Source organism: Heliconius melpomene, chromosome 20 (genome assembly GCF_056956725.1).
Source record: "Heliconius melpomene rosina isolate 202511_hmr_F chromosome 20, ASM5695672v1, whole genome shotgun sequence".
Lineage (NCBI taxonomy): Eukaryota > Metazoa > Arthropoda > Insecta > Lepidoptera > Nymphalidae > Heliconius > Heliconius melpomene.
The window spans coordinates 12,719,659-12,739,433 of NC_140408.1; the positions used below are offsets into that span (position 1 = coordinate 12,719,659).

At 33.0% G+C, this 19,775-nt stretch overlaps 2 protein-coding genes across 2 annotated transcripts; one reads left to right on the forward strand and one right to left on the reverse strand.

Annotated features, from left to right (window-relative positions):
• Positions 1 to 221: 221 nt before the first annotated feature.
• On the forward strand, positions 222 to 9,767 carry LOC146528075 (CUE domain-containing protein 2). Its single transcript, XM_085205139.1, has 8 exons — positions 222 to 379; positions 532 to 703; positions 1,789 to 1,917; positions 5,121 to 5,202; positions 5,795 to 5,939; positions 6,323 to 6,486; positions 6,837 to 6,966; positions 7,536 to 9,767. Exons 2-8 carry the CDS (start codon positions 538 to 540, stop codon positions 7,596 to 7,598), a joined length of 879 nt encoding a protein of 292 aa, XP_085061265.1. The 5' UTR covers positions 222 to 379; positions 532 to 537; the 3' UTR covers positions 7,599 to 9,767.
• Positions 9,768 to 10,143: 376 nt separating this feature from the next.
• LOC146528076 (isocitrate dehydrogenase [NAD] subunit gamma, mitochondrial-like) lies at positions 10,144 to 19,693 on the reverse strand. The gene is made up of 8 exons (XM_085205132.1): positions 19,355 to 19,693; positions 18,504 to 18,618; positions 17,491 to 17,642; positions 16,728 to 16,872; positions 16,445 to 16,587; positions 15,878 to 16,029; positions 14,650 to 14,850; positions 10,144 to 10,755 (listed from the first exon to the last, which is right to left on the reverse strand). Exons 1-8 carry the CDS (start codon positions 19,591 to 19,593, stop codon positions 10,709 to 10,711), a joined length of 1,194 nt encoding a protein of 397 aa, XP_085061258.1. The 5' UTR covers positions 19,594 to 19,693; the 3' UTR covers positions 10,144 to 10,708.
• Positions 19,694 to 19,775: the final 82 nt, after the last annotated feature.

Sequence of the window (19,775 nt, forward strand, 5' to 3'; positions counted from 1 at the left end):
ATAAACAATTTCGTGCGTGAATACCTTGCAACCTAAATTGCATTTGACAATGACATTTTAAGTAATAATTACTTCACAATTCAAACGTCATAAAGTATCAGCAACGAAGATTAAAATGATAACATAATTTTAATAATTCAAAATATTAACTTTATTTTAACATTTATTTATATTATATATAAAAATATATTTAATTTTGAATGACATTACAAATTCCGTCCTTGCCATATTAAAATAACATAACTCAAAGGGTTGTTTATAGAAAAAAAACAGCATTTGTATTGATTTTCCGTCGCTTTTCTCGCTAGGGAGTTTTAACTTGTAAAAATCAATTAATATATTAATAAACCATCTATATATCAAAGCAAATTATTGAAAGGTACACAATTTTGCCAAACAAGAACTTAGGACTCCTTGTACTCATTAATATAGCTTTGTTAATCGACCCGTAACGAATATAAAGAACAAGAATTTCAATTGTAATATTCTTTATGAATTAACCAGTTTAAAGTTGTAAATCTATTATTTTAGGTAACAATGAGTGCCATAGCGCAACAAAAGTGTCACGTTAAGGAGAGTTTATTTCAGTTTATTAAGACAAATGTCCCATCGGCGGATGTCTCTCTCATCGATGATATAGTCCTCTCCTATGTGATTTCTATCCTGGAAGAAGCCTCCCAGGATCCCTGCTTTGACTTAGATGGTAATATTATAAAATATAATAATTTTCTTATGCTTTATGTTTAATATTATTTACTTAAGTAATTCTTATTAGAGGTAAGTTTTAAAACATTGATATTTACTATTCCAATATTATATTTTATTCAGTTGTCTTGTGCATTTAGTCATATAATAACTAAATGTCATATATAATTAAAGATAAAAAAGTATTAAATATAAACAAAAGACTTACTATACTTGCTAATTTAACTAATAAGAAGGAGATAAAATTATTAATATTTATTTTCATTTATCAAAATTTATTTATTTTTTATCTCTCCTACTTGTACTTCATTTAGTGTAATTTTAAGAAATACATTTTTTTTATTAATTGTCTATTTTAAAAGCATTCTGATTAAATCTAACATTTTTTAAATGAAAAATAAAACTTTAAAAACTTTAAAAAATCTTTTCTATTCTAAATAAATCATTACAAATTGAAACAAATTATTTATAAAAATACATATAAACATTAAAAGCATTGTACACAAATGTTTAAAAAGTTAACTGGTTTAATACTTTTATAAAAACTTCTTAGCATTCCATGGATTGATTGTGCAGGTGTAGGTTTAAGGGGCCTCTTTAAATGCACAACATTAAAGGTTGCCTCCACTGTACAACCTCATCTCCATACTGACAATAAATTTGAAATTATCATACTAGTGCCTCCTTTGAAGCACATGTTATCCGTTATATTCAAGTAATATGCACAAAGCACAATAACTATAGAGCTAAATTGAACTAAATAACATTTTTTTTACCTTTACATTGTATTTCACATATAGAAGGATAGACAAGGGGAACCTGGTATTAAGAGCCAGTTCTCCACACATTACCCTATTTTAGAGACATGGAGGAACTCCCTGCTGCGTTTCGTCTCGTACCAAGAGTGAGAAAATGAAAAAAAAAACACTCCCCCAACTGGGAAACAAACCCACAACAATCGCATTTATAATCAGACACTGTCACACTGCATCATGATGGCCCTCATGTTAATAATATTAATAATATTTTAAAACTTTAATATTACTACAAAATTTACCTAAAATTCCTTAAAATCTAAACTAGGCTTCATAGAGATGATGGCAGCATATGTGCCGAAATTCGCAAGCATTGACCCAGGATTAGTTTGTTCCTGGTTTTTGGAATTGGAAGCTGAATTGACCCGACAAGATGAGTCTGATAGCAACTCTAATGGTAAGTAGTGTTTAATATAAGTGTAGTTGTAAATATTATAGGTGTGGTAATGCTTTTTTCAGCTTCACACTGAAAACTTCACACACATATTAAGACTCACTACTCCCCGAGTTGCGGAACTCCTATGTGTGGAATACAGCATGAAACTAAACACTTGCCAATTTTAATTAGAAAAAATATTACTTTGTGATACATAACCAAAGGGTACACAATATATCCAAAAGTGTGTGAAAACTGAGAAAGAGAACCATATATGTATGTAACCTCTTTGGCCGCCGGCAATGTATTAAAGCTAACGATATAACATCTCCTTGGCTTGATCTTACTGCTGGCGTTCCTCAAGGCGGCGTTCTTTCTCCTCTTCTCTTTTCTGTCTTTATTAACAATATATCTAAAGTCATTACTTCTCCCTTCCATCTGTATGCAGATGATTTGCAAATTTACCGCCATAGTAACTTAAATGGATTGCCTGAAGCTATCGATAGTTTAAATAGTGATCTCGATGCGATACGTACTTGGGCCGAATCTTTTGGCTTAATTATCAACCCCAAAAAATCTCAGAGTATTATCATAGGCAGTAATAAATTAAGACACAAAATCAAATGGGATACTGTGCCAGCGATACGCTACTCAGGTGTAACGGTTCCCTATTGTAACGAGGTTAGGAACTTAGGACTTATAATTGATTGCAACATGTCTTGGGCACCGCATATCAATGCAATCAGCAAGCGCATGCATTTCTCTTTCCATTCTCTTAGGCGTCTCCAATACTTCCTTCCTCATAAAACCAAAGTTATGCTAGCGCAATGTCTTCTCCTTCCTATACTCGATTACGCTGACGTCTGCTATTTGGATGCGACTGAGGAGCTACTTAACAAATTAGAACGTCTTCAAAATCTCGCCATACGCTTTATTTTTGGCTTACGTAAGTATGATCATGTTTCTCAATTTTGTGCTCAGCTTAAGTGGCTCCCAATCCGTCTTCGCCGTGATATGCACATCCTTACCTTACTTTTTAAAATCATTAACTACAAAAATTTTCCTACATACCTACGCTCCCGCTTCAACGTTCTTCCTCCTCCGTCACGCTCTAGGCGGTCGTGTGTCGTTCCGGCGCTTGACATACCTAGGAGCAATACCAAATTCATGCAGAAGTCCTTTTCCGTATATGCCTCATCCCTTTGGAATCAACTGCCTCATCCTATCCAGAGAAGCCCTTCCCTAAAATCCTTTAAATCCCAATTAAAAAAGCATTTACAAACTGGGAACAATTAATATATATTCCGACAGAGTTTCAAATTATTGCATTTCATTTTTCTTGTCATTTAACTCATCATAATAATATAATATTTATGTATTTATATAATATTTATAATAATGTAAGTATGTATTTTTTTTATAGAATATATATGTGCGTATATATGTATATGTAGTTTATATATATATTATTGTATATTTATATTTATAGATTCAAATATAATATTTTTCTGTTATGCACTATACTCTCCCCGCTGTTTCACATATATCCACTTCCACTGGTAGGCTGGAAGAGATTTCTTTTAGAAATAAGCCCACCCTTGTCAACAAAATTTTTCTTCTCTTAAGTTTCTGTATTTTGTTTTTTGTGCAATAAAAGAATATAATATATGTATAAGAAGATTATGAGATATATATGTTACTAAGTTATAAAACATATTTTGGGTGTCACAAATAGAAAGACGGAGTGTCTTTCTCTGCATTTAAAAATATATTTTCTTAATCTTAAACATACAATCGACACAAAAACATTAATATATCACGTAACTTCAATTAAATGTCAAATCTACGTATATATAAGACGGTATAACATTGAAAATTGAGAGATCCGTCTGTAAACACAGGATGTTGGCAATAAGTGCAATCCCATTCATAACATCGCGAACAAAATGTACAGTACAGTACGGTGGACGAGTCGTGGCTCCCCTGAAGTATTGGTTTTCTGTACTTTTGAGTTCTGTGCATTGTGCACTCAGGAAAAACCAAAAGTAACTAAATATCCTAAAATCTAATATGAAAAGTCATCTATACCTAAATCCAGGGCGGCCACAACTTGTTACCGTACTGTATTATACGACTATTGTTTCATAATACATCTCGCATATAGCAGAGTAGGCAGAGAAAACTGATGTTAAGACACATTATTTTCCAATTTGTGGCTGTTCCTCATCTATTATTTAATAGGTGACAAAATAAAATGCTGCGAGTTGTCGAATTAGGACAAAGTAACAATTTTTTGTCATTTTTAAATATACATGTCTACCTCTATATCCCTTGACAGGGATTCGAACCTACAATATAGTGACAGTACAGTCAAATACTACCAACTGCCCCACGCAACGATTGTGGGTTCGATTCCCGCTCGAGGAAATGAAATATTTAATATTTTCATTTCCTCGCTCTGGCAACGAGACAGAGTGGCATTATTTTCTGCCACGCAACACGCAATGCCTCCAGAATTAGGAAGAAAGTGACGAACGGAAATGTCTCAATGGGAAAAACGAAAAAAAAAATTACTTAAAACAAAAATGTGACCGCACCCAGTTTTAGGACCTTATTCGGGTCACTGAATATTATCAGTACGAATCTCTCGCAGTTCGCCGCTCACTTCGTAATTATTTTATAATTTCAATGTGCCATTTTGTTTAAATATTCCCAACAATGGAGAACGGTGTGTTTTAGAACTAAGCCATTAGGTTCCCTTTTCCTACCCTGACATTAGCGGGATACGGCGTGAAGCTTTTAAAAAACACATGTAGGACTACACACCTATTTTTGTAGGAAAGGGAGGTGGAGCAGTCTGGACCGTGAAATTATTATTCTTTTTTTTATTTATATATTTTGATTTTTTTATGTGAACAGGAAAGAATGTGTTTTAGCTTTCATAGGCGAAACTGCAGTAGTTAGAATTTGAAGGAGTTATAAAGTGGGCACAACAATAATTACGAACGACAACTATTATTCTGTATATATTAAAAGGCAGGGGAACCTAGTGTTAATACATTCTGTTCCTATTAAGATATATTACTCTTATTCCCCACTTTCCGCTGAATTCTGGAGGCGTTGCGTATAGTATTAAATCGATGCCGCATTTGGCATCGCTTGTAGTAATATAATATATAAAGGAATACAAATGAAAATAATCGGTTGCTATTTCGATTTCCTAGATGATTCCGCGTGCAGTGATAAGATCAGCATCACTCTGCAGAGTTTGAGCGACATGCTGCCACCAGCTACTAAGCCTAGTCGGTAAGTCAATTTATTTAGTATGTTTATTTAAAAAATGTACTTATTCATTTTTTCAAACTTGGAGAGTTTTCTTTAATTGATAATGTATGAAAATTAACTACACATGTTACAAGTTTCGAGACTGTGAAATTATAATTTTAAGAGAAAACTGTATTAAATAAAAATCTCGTCGTCCCGCAGAGGAGTTACGCCAAGACTGTGAGTTCGATTCCTACTCGGTTGAGTGAATCATTTGCATATCCTCGCTTTGACAACAAGACAGAGCGCGACGTTGAGTTCAATTTCGCTACTTAACACCCGACGGCGGCGTGTTTTAACACTAAGTTTTGTTTATCTACAGCTGTTAGTGAGACTTGGTTGCCTTGAATTTAAGTTTTCTGAACTTTTGCGCACTGTGCTCTCAGGAAGAAAATATGCACAAATAAGAAAAATCCTAAAATCAAATCTGCGCAGCCATCTTCAACTAACTTTAGGACGGCTCTGACTCGTCGACCGTACTGTACCTTGCTACATACATATATACAGCGTGAAGCTATAAAAAAAAGAAAAATAGATTGTTAAATGGCAACACTTTTCTACACATTTTTCCTAGCTCTCACTCCAACTCGGAGAATTCGGAGAGCTCTGAGAGTTCAGAGTGCTCTTCGCGCGATCGTCGCTCGATCGTAGACGGAGACGAGTACGCCGACCAGTGCAGGGTGCTGCATGAGATGTTCCCTAACACGTGTGCTATGGAGGTAGGTACAGGATTATTTTACGTCACTAAAGCATTTGACACTGTGACATTATTATATAGTGAATATAGCTTCTTGTGTGTCATCAGTTATCACGACACTGGAACTGGTGGTAATCCTTCGCATTTATATTCAATAGGAACTCCTTTGACTTTATTGTGTGTAATTCTTATTTTTTAATCCTAAGTTATTCAACGTCTCGTCATCTTTGGGGTCCATTGGGATGTTAGGTATAGCTCGTTAAGTAAGGGTGTAACAACAAGCAATTGTTTGACACTAGGTTCCCTCTGCCAATTCTCTCTATATAGGATAAATACAGTATGGTAAAAAAATACTGTAGAACTAAATTAAAATAAGTGTCTTAACACTAAGTTTCTATCAATCAGATAAAACACTGCGTGTCCATCGCTTGCGGGGACGCGGAGCGCGCGGCCGCCACCCTTCTGCACCGCCGCGAGCAGGGGCAGTCGCTGTCCGCCGCCGCGCTGCACGCCGCCGCGCGCGCCCCTCTCTGCAACGATAACGAGCTGAAAAACCGGATTATTGCCAGGTACGGCGTTGAGTTCTAGTCGGGCGTTACATGTGGAATACGGTGTACATTGTAATATACGTGACAAAACGTAGAACTGTGATGACAGTTTGGAAAAACTAATTCTAGTTGTAAATACCAAAGAAAACATCACGTTCCAAACTATACGGTTGTAAAAGATGCGCTGAACGGAAACCAGTAGAAGCAGCTCAACTGCTTGATGCTGATCAATATCCAAACATTAAGGGCCGATTAAAAAGCCAAAAAACTTATAATATTAGTATCAGACTTTTCACAAAGTTATGGTTATTTTTCCAAAAATATAATTATTCTCATACTAATAACGAAATTACTTGCTTATAACAATTCAGATATTCGTACGTGGACAAGAACTCAGATACCAAAGAACATAAACCATTGGCTCCTAAGATCGAGCCCAAGAAGATGGTCCGCTACAGAGACAACAAGATCGTTTCTTTGAAAGGCGAGAGGTATACTGAGGTAAGTTTTATATGAGACTAACGACGTAAACGCGGCTTCGCCTGCAATACATTGTAGCCTGTGTTATTCTGATGTATGAGCTATATTTCTGCAAAAGTTTATCTTAATCTGTTCAGCAATTTTTGCATGAAAAACTAATCAGTATTTTCTTAAGTAAATGAAAAACTAAATCAGCTTCATGCTGTATTCCGCACACAGCAGTGTAAGCAAAGGGAATTTAAGTGTTAAGACGCTCCGTTCCCCATTTTCTGCCGAATTTCTGTAGGCATTGCGTGTTGAGTGATGGAACTCAACGCCGCGCCTTGTTTCGACACCAGAGCGAAGAAATGAAATTATAAATTTAAAATAAATATCTCCGGGAATTGAACCCACAACTATTTGCGTTTACAGTCATACTTTGTGCCCCTGTGTCATGACTAGAAGCAATGAAAATACAATTATTACTTTCATACTATTTCGTGCATGAAGTTGAAATCGGAAAAATCGTTACTATTTATGAGATCATAAATATTGAATCACCGGCTGTGTTTATTAATGTTAATACTTTTTACAAATTTTCTAACGTTCAGGTACCAAAGGCTGGTGTCGATGAGGAGAATTTAAAGAAGCCAAAAAAGCAGCATTGCCCTTAACCATTAAAACCACGTCAGTACGGTGAAAAAGCGGAGCCGCGTCCCGCCACCACCCCCCTCCCCCCGACACCCCCACACACTGCAACACTCCTAACACCCCCAAAACCCCCCGTGTGCCCAGTGTCCAAAAAACGCGCGTGTGGAACGCCCACAAGTTGCCGATATCCCTCAAAGATAAAGTGCGTTCACACCTGCAACAAAAACGCACGCGTTTCTAATGCATATACAAAAACGCGCGATTTATATCGCGTCAACGGTTATAGGGATAGTCAAGTTCGCCCATTGACGTGGGTATTTTATGCGTTTTTGTCGACGCGCGTTTTTTCAGACGCGTCAGGGCGCGCGTTTAGTGTTAGTTTAGACGCGCGTGAATCGCAACATGCGAACGTTTTTTTACCCGCTTTTTCATGTACTGATTATTTGTATGAGTTTATTCGGCGTTTGAGTGTTTTCAGTTTTGTATTTAAGCTTAAGTTTAAGCTCTCTTTGAGACAGCTCAGTATTATTTGCGTAAAGAAGACGTCGTGCCGTAAGAGAGAGATGAAATGTGTTCAAAACTACCGGGAGAGACGGATCGATGCCATACAAAGAGTGGAGGGTACGCTAAAACAACGCCCGACGTCTATAAAACGTCACAACGCCGCGTTTTTTTTCAGCGACCGTATAGTTTTAAGCGTTCTAAAACCTGTGATTTTAAATTATAATTTTAGTAAGTTTTTATATACATCTGTGATGTTGAGGCCATTTTATATATAGTTACCCTATAAGCGGTTAATTTTAGGTTTTTTAAAACATTTTTTAAATTTTATTCGTTATGCGTGTGGCCCACGCATTACTGTGATTTATCTAGTTCTGCGGCTGCCAGTGATTTAAAACTAAATTATTATATACATAATATATATTCAAAATTATGAAAATTGACGTATTGTTATTATATTGACTTAAAAATGTCCGTCTCGAATGTTGCCATATATGAAAATGGCGATTATATTTAATATATTTAGCAAATAAATGTTGTTCCTAAGAAATAAATCACTGGCATACGTCAAAATAAATTTTAGACTTCGTATAGACTGATCCTAGGAAGATCTCATTGAATAATAGTATTATTTTATCTGTCTCAGCACAGCTGAATGATGTTTTTTTTTATTTATTTATGATCTGTAAGACGCCTCTGCTGTTAACTTAAAATGTTTTCCGCCTATAAATATACGTACATGTAGTATGTATAGCAAGTATTTAGAATACTCAAATTATTTTTTGATTTTCAATCAAAATAATACAATTATATTTTTCGATAGAATTTAAAATTCAAACTTTATTTGGCACAGACTAAAAAATTTAGTAAAGGATTTTATCTAAACCATAGATAATATATTTATTTTTGTTACAGCAGAGGAATTATACTTTGTCTTTCGCTTACATTTTTCGATTTCTTTTTGGTTAAACTTATTGCCAAAATTGGTGCTTAAATGAAGCCAAAAAGATTAGATAAATCTTTAAAAAAAAATTGTCTTTATTTAACTTTTATCTTTATTTTGTATCTTCTTTAGTTTTGAGTCGTAGAGAAAATATATAAATAACTTTAAATATATGGAATTTTAAATACATTTTTATACATTGACCTTTAAATACATTGACTTAACAGATAAAATTGACTAATATTTGATGAAATTATATTCAATATGCGACTCAAAACACATTTATATAATTTATTTCATTTGATCTGATTTTTGTGCCCGTTTATCCGCAAACACCCTAAGATGTCAGAATTTATTATTAAAAAGCGGGTATTTCCGAAAACGAAACAATATCTGACATCAATCGAGGGATGGCAACATTAGTTCAATTGAATATTTTGAAATTGACATAACAAACAAAATGATTTACAATAATGATTGTTTGAAACTGATTAAAAAATCCTAAAAGACTAGTGTTGCCATGTTCTGGCGTCAAAATCACAGATGAAATTAAAAACCGTGAAGCTGTAATGCCGCATTTATTTTCTACTTAATTTTTTATTAATGATTTATTTAATTAATTAAATTAATTAATTATTATTATATTATTATTATTGTAAGTGTAGTTATTGCGATGAGCGCGCACTTGATGTCATATCCAATCTGATGTGAACAATACAATGTATCAATATATCGTTAAATACCCCAATTAGTGTTTCATTTCCTTTATTATAAATAATTAAAACATTTTCTATGTTATTCCACACTTAGGAAAGAAAAATAAGTAAGAATGTTTTTGACTCAAAAAGAATTAAGTAAATTATTCTCATTTCTGTTGAATGAAATCGCGATGGTTGTAGGCTCAATTCTCACACCGAGGAATGAATTATTTTCATTTCTTCGCTGTGGCATGAAGACAAAGCGCAGCATAATGTTCTACCACTCAAAATGCAATTTCGCGAAAAGTGGGGAAGCGTAGTCTTACTCTGCTTTATGCGAGATACAGCGTGCAGCTAGGTTGAATTTCCCACGATGGCGTCTTACTACATAATTATACAATTTTATATCAACTAAAATACCATATATTTTTACAATTTATTAAATAATTAAGATACATAAACATTTAAGTACAATGCGTAACAATGTTTGAATTGTCACATAGCGAGTAAAAAGCTTAATTATTCCATTGTCTATACATCAATAGCTTTCCAAAGACAATATACACAATTGTACAGACTGATTAAATCTTAAAGATATCTTTACAAAAAGATAAATGAGATTGAACTGACGACCTTCGCTCTAACAGTACATGACTAACCACTAAGATCAACAGATTAGTAGATTTAAACCATACTTTAAATTAATTTTACTGACATTTAACATTCTTCATTACTCAAAAAAGGTTTGTAACTACTGGGCTGTAAAATTTGTTTTAAAATATATATGTTTTATAATATGGACCGTTTATTTTTATTTAACATGTCTAAACATGCAGATAAGTCTTAAATAAATAAATATTTTAAATATTGCAACATTAAATCAAATCTACACACAAATCTTTTTAAATTATGTACATAATGTAAATTAATTAACAGTACAATAGTATAAGGGTACTTTTACAAAAATAAAATTAATATCATGTTTTTTTTTTTACAAAACGACGACATCTTTCTCTTTAGCAACAGGAACAATGTTATCTGAAATGTAAAGTTGAAGAAATAATAATATTTTCTGTCGTGATTGAAAGAAAAATTTGTGGAGTTCTAACCCGAGAAATGATTTGTTTAATATATATTTATGTCCTTACTCTTATTATAATAAATATTGTCCTATTGGACGAAACGCGGCGTTGAGTTCCGCCAATCGGCACAAAGGCAATGTCATAAAAATTCGGCGGAGAGTGAGTTTTACTTTCATTATCTTTTCTCTTCTTACGCTACGTAATTCGCGGTATTCAGCATGAAGATAAAAAAAATATTTTCTTCCTGACTGGAGACGCGATATTGTCGGTTCGATACTCACTTACTCAAAGAATGAATAATTTTTTTTCTGCCTACTAAAATCTTATATAACGGACAAAGTTATTTTACAACAGTCTCATGACTGGTACATTTGGTAATGACCAAAGTAAAATAAAATAACAGCTTCACGTTTTTCTCAGGAAGCAGGGTAGGTACTTGAGCAGAGAGAACCAAATGTTAAAACACTACATTTCCTACTCTCTACAAAATTTTCCAGTCATTGCGTATTAAGTGGCGGAATTTAACGCCGCGCTTTTATCAATCAGAGCCAGGAAATGAAAATGATTTAAATATAATTATTTCATGAGTGTGTGTCGTCTGCCTCAGTTTCTAAATTATTTTTCCTCATATGCATCGCGTGCACAACCAGACACCGTAACACAATTGCTTCTTAGGTAATTTCTGAACTTTTACGCATTGCCAAGTCTTAAACTTTAAGCCAAATCTGCGTAGCCATCTACAGCTGACTTAAAGACGGCCACAGCATATCGACCGTACCATACTTTTATTTTGTTGCAGCACCCTCATTTAGCAGGGTAGACAGAGAGAACCTAATGCTAAGATATTTATTTTGCATAATCCAAATCACAGATCACGCTTAAAGACCGGGAAATCGAACAAAAATAAAAACCATACTTTTTCTTATGTAAAATGAAATGAGATAAAATAGCTTGTTTAGCATTTAAACTACAACTATAATACAATAAAAAACTATCACTAACTAAAAGGGGTTTTCAATGAAAATGAAACAATACTAAGATTTCGACATTTATTACGAACTAAAATAAATAAATTAATACTCAGGGTAACTTTTTTACAAAAAAAATTGTCTATCACATGATAAATATACATTAAATAACATTTTTTCTATTAAAACATGTAAAGATTCCAAAGTGGTTTCAGAATTAGCTAACAGATAAGAACAAAAGCTTAAAACATGTTTGTAATTCTTACTTTAAATATATTATTTTTGACCTGTTAAAGAAATATGAAAAAATCTTTTTAAGTAGTTTTGATTTAAGCTATTGCTTTTATTATCTGTATAATGAAATAGAAATACTATAAATACGAGCATTGTATGATAAAAGAAATATTGTTTAAATTAAAATCGATTTTTGTAGGAGAATCGATTGTTAATTTAAAAATAGATATCTAATTGAGTTCTTTAGATATACTTTTGGCAGCAGTTGTTTTGCTAAATTGATATTTATTCACAGCAATAGACTGCTATTTCTAAATTTACTATTTTAAAATAAATAAAATAATTTTTAAGACATAACTTTAATCAAAAGTTACTTTTTCAAATTGCATTTTTGATAGTGTCGTAATTTTAAATGTGGAAATATACATTTTAAGGTCAGAAATTAAAAAATCAATTATAGATATTTGTAAAATGTGTGTCAATACGAACAATAAAGTTACGTATGGCAACACACAAAATTGAATTATCATTTCATGTCAAAAAATAAAACAACATAAACATTTATTGTCAATGACATTGTGCGTACAACAATTTGAAATATTTAGTGATTTAATAAATAAAAGATAAAAATTATTTAAATTACCATTAAGCCAAATATAAAATTTTAATGGTTTTTTTAAATTCTAATAAGGCAATGATGTAAAATTTAGAGTCCAATAGATCTAATTTACAATTACACAAACACTACTATGAATGAGAAAAATATCAAATGTGTGATATACTATTTGTATATATAAAAGAAAATGGCCTGTATACCTGGATAATTTTAATAAGAAATGGTCTAGTTTTTCTTTTTTAGCTTCACGCTACATCCCGCACATAGTAAGATTACAGTCGAAGGCTTGTACTTTTAGTAAAAAAATATAATCTGTTATATCATACCAAAACAATTCGGTCTTTTGTGATATGTCTTCAGTTTTCATTTTTAAGTAATAATGTAGAGCTTTTATATTCCATAAGTTAACTACTTATTTTTTATCTAATAAGAAAAATATTTATAAACTAATATAATATAATAAAGCGGAAGAGTTTGTTTGTTTGTTTGTTTGTTTGAACGCTAGGATCTCTGGATCTACTGGTCCGATTTTCATTGTTTTTGTTTTGTATGAAAGCTGCATTCTTCAGAAGTGCTATAGGCTATATAACATTACATTACACATATATACTAATATATTTTAAAGTACATTCTAATTTGACATGCAATTTATTCTGCCCTGTTAATAACAACCGTCGTTGCTACGCGACCGCTACCGCGACGTTTTGATATTCATCCTTATGATAATAAATATAATAGTCACTTTTAGCATTTTATCTAGATTGAAATTATAGTTTACTGTATAACATTCTAATAAATAATTAAGGAGATGTCACTGATTCCAAATGACCTAGCCACCTAGCGGGCGGCACAGTATGACCGACGCGAACGGGCAGATGACGTTGACGGTTTTATAAATTTTCATACATTTTCGAACTTAATTTGTTGTTTATAAAATACACTTTGATTCTCTTCTTATTTTATTTGATATTGCCCGCTAAAATTATCCTACTTAATAGAGAGAAATGTTTAGTTATTTCGTAGAGTCGATATCTATGTACGCACGTACGGAAAACTTTAGGTACTTTTTCTAATATTAAGAATACCTATCCTTTAGTTACTTTTAATCATTTTGTTAGTTCATTTCAATAACTCAGATAATTTTTTCCAATAATGTGTATCTACTTATTATTCTTTTTGATTATTTGAGCTTATATTTTCTTACTAATTCTATTGAGAATTGAAAATAATTTCATGAATATATTTAATAAATATTCTTATAGTTGAAGCAGGCGTAGCCGCGTCCGGGTCCACTAGTTTATAAATAAATTAAGATATTTAATTATGAAAATCAATATCTGTTGGAATATAAAGAATACTATTAATTATAGTCGCCAATATGTTAAAAGTAATAACATGTGTAGGTCTTGTATAGCTAACAATTGTAAATGGTGCAAAAAATATAATTAAAATTCTGGCGACCACATCTGATGAAGATGAACTGCCTCCGACATAGGAAGTCAAGATGTTATTAACGTTGATCGTCTTTGATATTGCTCATTAATTTATATGACAAACAATTTACTTGGCAACTTTAAGAACAAATCTAAATATCATACGAAAAACAAAGTAAAGAGAAAAAAACTAGACCATTTCTTTTTTATAGTAGAAACTCGAATATCTGGGCCGTAGTTGTTCAGATACACGATTGTCCGGACTACGAACCACCACCAATTATATTAAATATATACGTAAATTAGTGTATAATGCACCATATGTTGGAAAATGTATCTTTTAATAATTTCTTAATAAACATTGATTTTCGTTGATTTGTATTAGTTGCTATTAATAAACTCAACAATATGTTATAAAAATAACAACATATATATATATATATATATATATATATATAAAAGTAGCTTTTCTTTAAATGTCCAATTATCTAGATTTTCGATTATCTAAATGCCTAAAAATAACGGTTAATCTGGTCAATCGAGTTTCTACTATAATATCAAAATCTTAGTGTATTGACATTAACAACGACCAATATTACCCATGATACTGGCGACCACCTCTGATGATGATGAACTGCCTCCCACATCTGGAGTCAGGATCTTATCAACGTTGATTGTCTTTGATAACGCGCGTCTTATTAAGTCGGCGTGGAAATGATGACCGAGGTGTTCTAGCATGTCGATTGATGCGTTGATCATCGCTATGGGGTTCGCTACGTTCTTGCCGGCTATGGCTGTGCCTGGAATGAGAATTATATAGTGTTATTCTTGCTTCGCCCACTTCCCCGATAGTAAGTTTTACTTTTGCTTTTTTATAATAGCCGAATTTTGAAGGCATTGCGTGTTGAGTGGCGGAACGACGTCAACGCCGCAGTTTGCTTCGGTACCAGAGTGAGGAAATGAAAATAATAAATAATTCATTTCCTCGAGTGGGAATCGAACCCAAAACTTACAGTCACACGCTTGTGCCCCTGACCTACGACTGAACACTGATCTGTGGACTTGGAAAAGGCGTTTCACAGGATGGTGTAAAAGAAATTGTCGGAGATACTGCCCCAGTATAATGTAACCTGCTGCAAGTTTCCTGCGTGCGAGTAGGAGCTGGCATGTCGCCTTGGTTTGACATCCAATCGGGTGTTAAACAAGGTTGCACCATGTTAGCTTGGTTGTTGAATTTGTATTTGGAGAGCTGTCTCCAAGGAATGAAACAAAGTGACATTAGAGTGAAAGCAGTTGACTTAAATGTTAATTGCCTGCTATATGCAGATTATATAGTGCTCATTACACGATAAGAATGAGAGTTACAGGTATTAGTCACCTTTCTGAAAGAAGGATGTAAAAATAATGGCTAAGCTTGAATATCAGTAAGACAAGGTTCTGGTAGTTGAAAGAAATATTGAAGAAAAATGCGGTTGGGTAGTGGGATATGCGGAGTTAATATACCTGACCGAATTTGCAATGAAGATATATCCAGAATGGCAGGTACTAGCCAGAATGTCACGGTGAGAATGAAGAACATGCTCAGATGGTTTGGACACGTTGAGAGAATGAGTGATGAAGGCATAAAAAACGATTTATGAGTGAAATGAGTAAAAGAAATAACGTATGACCTCAATCAATCTTTGAAAACAGTGTCCATGTTGCTGGAGGAAGGTCACGTAAGAAGCGAGACAAGGAAGAAGGGGTATGCAAAGATGGAAGCGTTCCATTATCTCTGGCTATCCCAATAAGTGGATGGAACAAAAAGTGAATCTAAAAATATCTCACCAGTGTTACGGGTGCCAGGTTCAAATACAGCGTAATGGTCACCGTAGTTCCTGCCGGAGAGCAACCCCGCACCACCTAGCAGTCCACAGACCACATTTGACACTATTGATCCGTAGAGGTTGGTCATAAGCATCACGTCGAATTGGTGTGGCCTGGAATAACACGGAAAATAATAGGAAATAATAAAACAATATATGGATTGAACACTAAGTAATATTATACATTTTTAGAAAACATAAAAATGGGAATAGGATTGGACTAGAGCTTAAGTGTGATGATCGTGGGTTCCATTCCCGCTTGGGGGAGTGAATTATTTTCATAACCCCGCAAAACAGAACAATACGCGGTGGTGTCGTATGACTAACATCACCTGGCGCTAAAAAATAAAATGAATTTGTTTATATTGTTAGCTTCACGCAGTATCCCGCATATAACAGGGAAGACACAGGGAACCTAGAGTTCAGACAATCTGTTCTTCATGCACTATACATATATCTTATTAATTTTTTTTTTCATATATTTTAAAGCTTATATACTTTTTTAAAAGTTTGTTTAAGTAATACTCACTTTGCAACCAACTGCATGCAACAATTATCAATAATCATATCGTTGTGTTCAATCTCTGGGTACTCTTGAGCCATACGACGAGAAGTTTCTAGGAAGAGACCGTCTGAGAGCTTCATTATGTTAGCTTTGTGAACTGTTGTCACCTAAAAATTGAGTTAAATTAGTATTTATATATATACCTATTACTAACAAAATTTTAAATGTTAACTAAGATTTGGAATAAAGGGCTTTATTATTATTATTATATATATCTTGACAGATCCTAATTTACTATTAAACTCACCTTCTTCCTCCCATTTCTCTTAGCAAACTCAAATGCAAATCTCGCTACCCTCTCCGAATTGCTTGCGGTAACAACTTTCATTGACTCAATGACACCCTGTACGGATTCGTGTTCTAACATGGCGTATTCACCTTCTGTGTTTTGCCTGGAAAATAACGGAAATATATTAATAAGCACGTATCTAAGATCACAAAAATGTTTTGTTTTTTTTTTATCTTCACTATGTATCCCAGCATGTGGTAGGGTCGGCAGACGGAACGTCGGACCCTAGGTTCCCATTACGATGCTTCGTTCCCTACTGTCTACCGAAATTTTGAGGCATTGCGTGTTTAGTGGCGGAACTCAACGTCGCGTTTTGCCTCATTATCAGAGCATTAAAATATTAAATACTTCATTCCCTCCCATTGGAAATTGAACTCACAACCGTCGCTTTTCCAGGCACACACTTTTTGCCCTTGCGCCAAGACGGCCTTAGAAAAATGTTTTGATGTCAATAATTTTAATAGATTAGGTTTTATCTATATGGTATTTTGTTTTATTTATTAGGTATCTTCAGATAATGTTACTTCAACCAGATGGAAAAAAGATATAAGAATTGTTTTTATCCATTGTCAATATTGTTAGAATCTCTCTATTTATCTAAATAATTACTTATTATTTAGATAAATAGAGAGTAGCACTCAGTACTTCCGTTTTATCTAAATAAACATAATTATTTACTCAATATGATTCCACTACCACTCAAAAACAAAACACAACTCACCTAATAATAACAACATCTATATCCTTATGGCGTGTAGGGACACCAGGAAAAGACTTGCAATTTAGGACATATGCATACATATCTAGTTCGTTACGTAGAGCTACATTACGGGATGTTACATAGGCCGCTTCACTTTTAGTTTCAATGTTGCCCTGAAAAGTATGGGAGAAATAATTAAATTTGCATTTAATTAATATAAATGAGGCCGTTGTGGCCTAGAGGCACAAGGTTATGACTGTAATGGTTTAAAGTGTGGATAAATTATTATTTAATAATATTTTCATTTCCTGATTGATGAGATCCAACACTCAACATGCATTTCCTTGCATGCGCCACGGAACTGTGGAATGGCCTACCCGCAGCAGTGTTTACAGGTCAACGCGATATGGGTACTTTCAAAAAAGTGCATCTATAAAAAAAATGCAATGCTTCGAAAAATTTGGCAGAAATTATTAATTTTAATTTAATATAAATAGAGGCCACTGTGCCACACAGTGTATGACGGTAATTGTGATTATATAATAATTATTTTCATTTCCTCACTCTGCTAACAAATACAGAGTGATGTTGAATTGGGCAGTGCTTGGGGAATGGAGTGACTTAACACTAGGTATTAAATTTAAAACAATTATAAGACGTAAAATATCAATATTAAGTACACAATAATCATCATGTAGTCTTTTCCTGACAATAAAGATCATATTTACTTCTATACTATTAATATTCTAAAGCCAAAGGCTTATTTCATTGAACATGCTAATCTTAAGAACTAGAGGATCAAATTGAAAAATTATTTGTGTTGAATAGTGTATCAATCAAGAAAGACTATTACATAAGCTTAAATATTTCAATGTAATTGTAACCTGCTATACCCGTGGTCAGTTACATCCCACATTTAGAATGTCATATGTCATGTGCCATGCACAACATATAATTATTTCAAATATGATAACAGGCCGCAGTTAACAGCATATCAAAATACATATCATAGCATATTAAAACAATTGACTAACCTTAAGACCAACACCATTCCTCTTAATAGTAGTAATAGCATATTGTACATCATCATCATTGTCAACATTAGGATCTATGTCAACAACCTCAAAATCTACTGGAGCACCAATATATCTGAAAATTATATAGTTTAAATTATATTTCATTTATATTAAATTATTTTTCTTGTAAAATGAAGTGAAAATTATGAATAATTAGTTGCTTTAGTAAAACATCATTAACAGTAAATTGTAAAACATCAAGCAACATGTTGTTTCTAGGCTTTTATTATTATAAAGCTCAACACCATTGAAAAAGTTTCATACATTTTCCTACATAGCAAGGTAGACAGAGAAGACCTACTATCAAGTTCTGCTTGTGTTTTCAATTCTGTGTGGGAATCAGAGCCACAACAGTTGTATTTGCAATCAGATATTGTCCTACAGTGTTATGATGATCTCGACCATTAAAATATAAAATAATAAACTATTTTAAACATATATAAAATAAGAAATAAGAATTACAAATATTTTCATAAATAATATTACTCTAAAATATTTTTATCAAATTATTAAGAAAAAATATGAAAACACTTTTTCAATATAAATAAAATTTAAATAGATGATAATTTTTTTATCATATGAATTTGGACAGAAACAGATGTTATCTAGTAAACAAAATAGTTAAACTATTAGACTATTACAAATGGACAAAATAAATACACCAAGAATATGTAAAGCTGTATTTATTTTAACGTGGTGTGAATGATGCGTGTTTAAACATTATTTACTATTCTTTACCACTTATAATAAGGCTAGTTGACTTTTATTGTGTCATATTACAAATACGCATTTGACAATGTGGTACTCACTTGAAGATGTCTCTGACGTAACCCATACATTCTGGACCAATTCCACCACCAGGTAACATGGTAACAGCATGACGACCACCGTATTGAGCCACGGGAATAAGTTTTTGCTTGCGGATTACAGGAGTCTTATGTTGAACTTCGAAATCTGATAATTGTGCGGGGGCTGCAGCTGAACTAAGATACGCTGTTCCTCTGAGCTCTGGTAGCAGCTTTATTTTCGACAATAGTCTCACAGCCATTTTATTTAGATAAAAAATATTATAATTTAAAGGAGCCCTATCAGATTGAATAACCACAGGAAGAGGAAGATGGTATGACAGTTCAAGATAAGTTTCAGCAATAGGTGGCGTTTTATAATAATTGTCAAAAATGTGCAAAATATTTTTTATAGCTTTTTATTAATAAAAATATTTTATAATGT

Coding starts and splice junctions, on each gene's coding strand:
- LOC146528075 (XM_085205139.1), top strand. CDS start 538: ATGAGTGCCATAGCGCAACAAAAGTGTCACGTTAAGGAGAGTTTATTT. Junction 5,940..6,322: donor CTAACACGTGTGCTATGGAG/GTAGGTACAGGA, acceptor TCTATCAATCAG/ATAAAACACTGCGTGTCCAT. Junction 6,967..7,535: donor AAGGCGAGAGGTATACTGAG/GTAAGTTTTATA, acceptor TCTAACGTTCAG/GTACCAAAGGCTGGTGTCGA.
- LOC146528076 (XM_085205132.1), bottom strand. CDS start 19,593: ATGGCTGTGAGACTATTGTCGAAAATAAAGCTGCTACCAGAGCTCAGA. Junction 18,619..19,354: donor TACGTCAGAGACATCTTCAA/GTGAGTACCACA, acceptor TATAATTTTCAG/ATATATTGGTGCTCCAGTAG. Junction 10,756..14,649: donor GGTGGTCGCCAGTATCATGG/GTAATATTGGTC, acceptor TTTACATTTCAG/ATAACATTGTTCCTGTTGCT.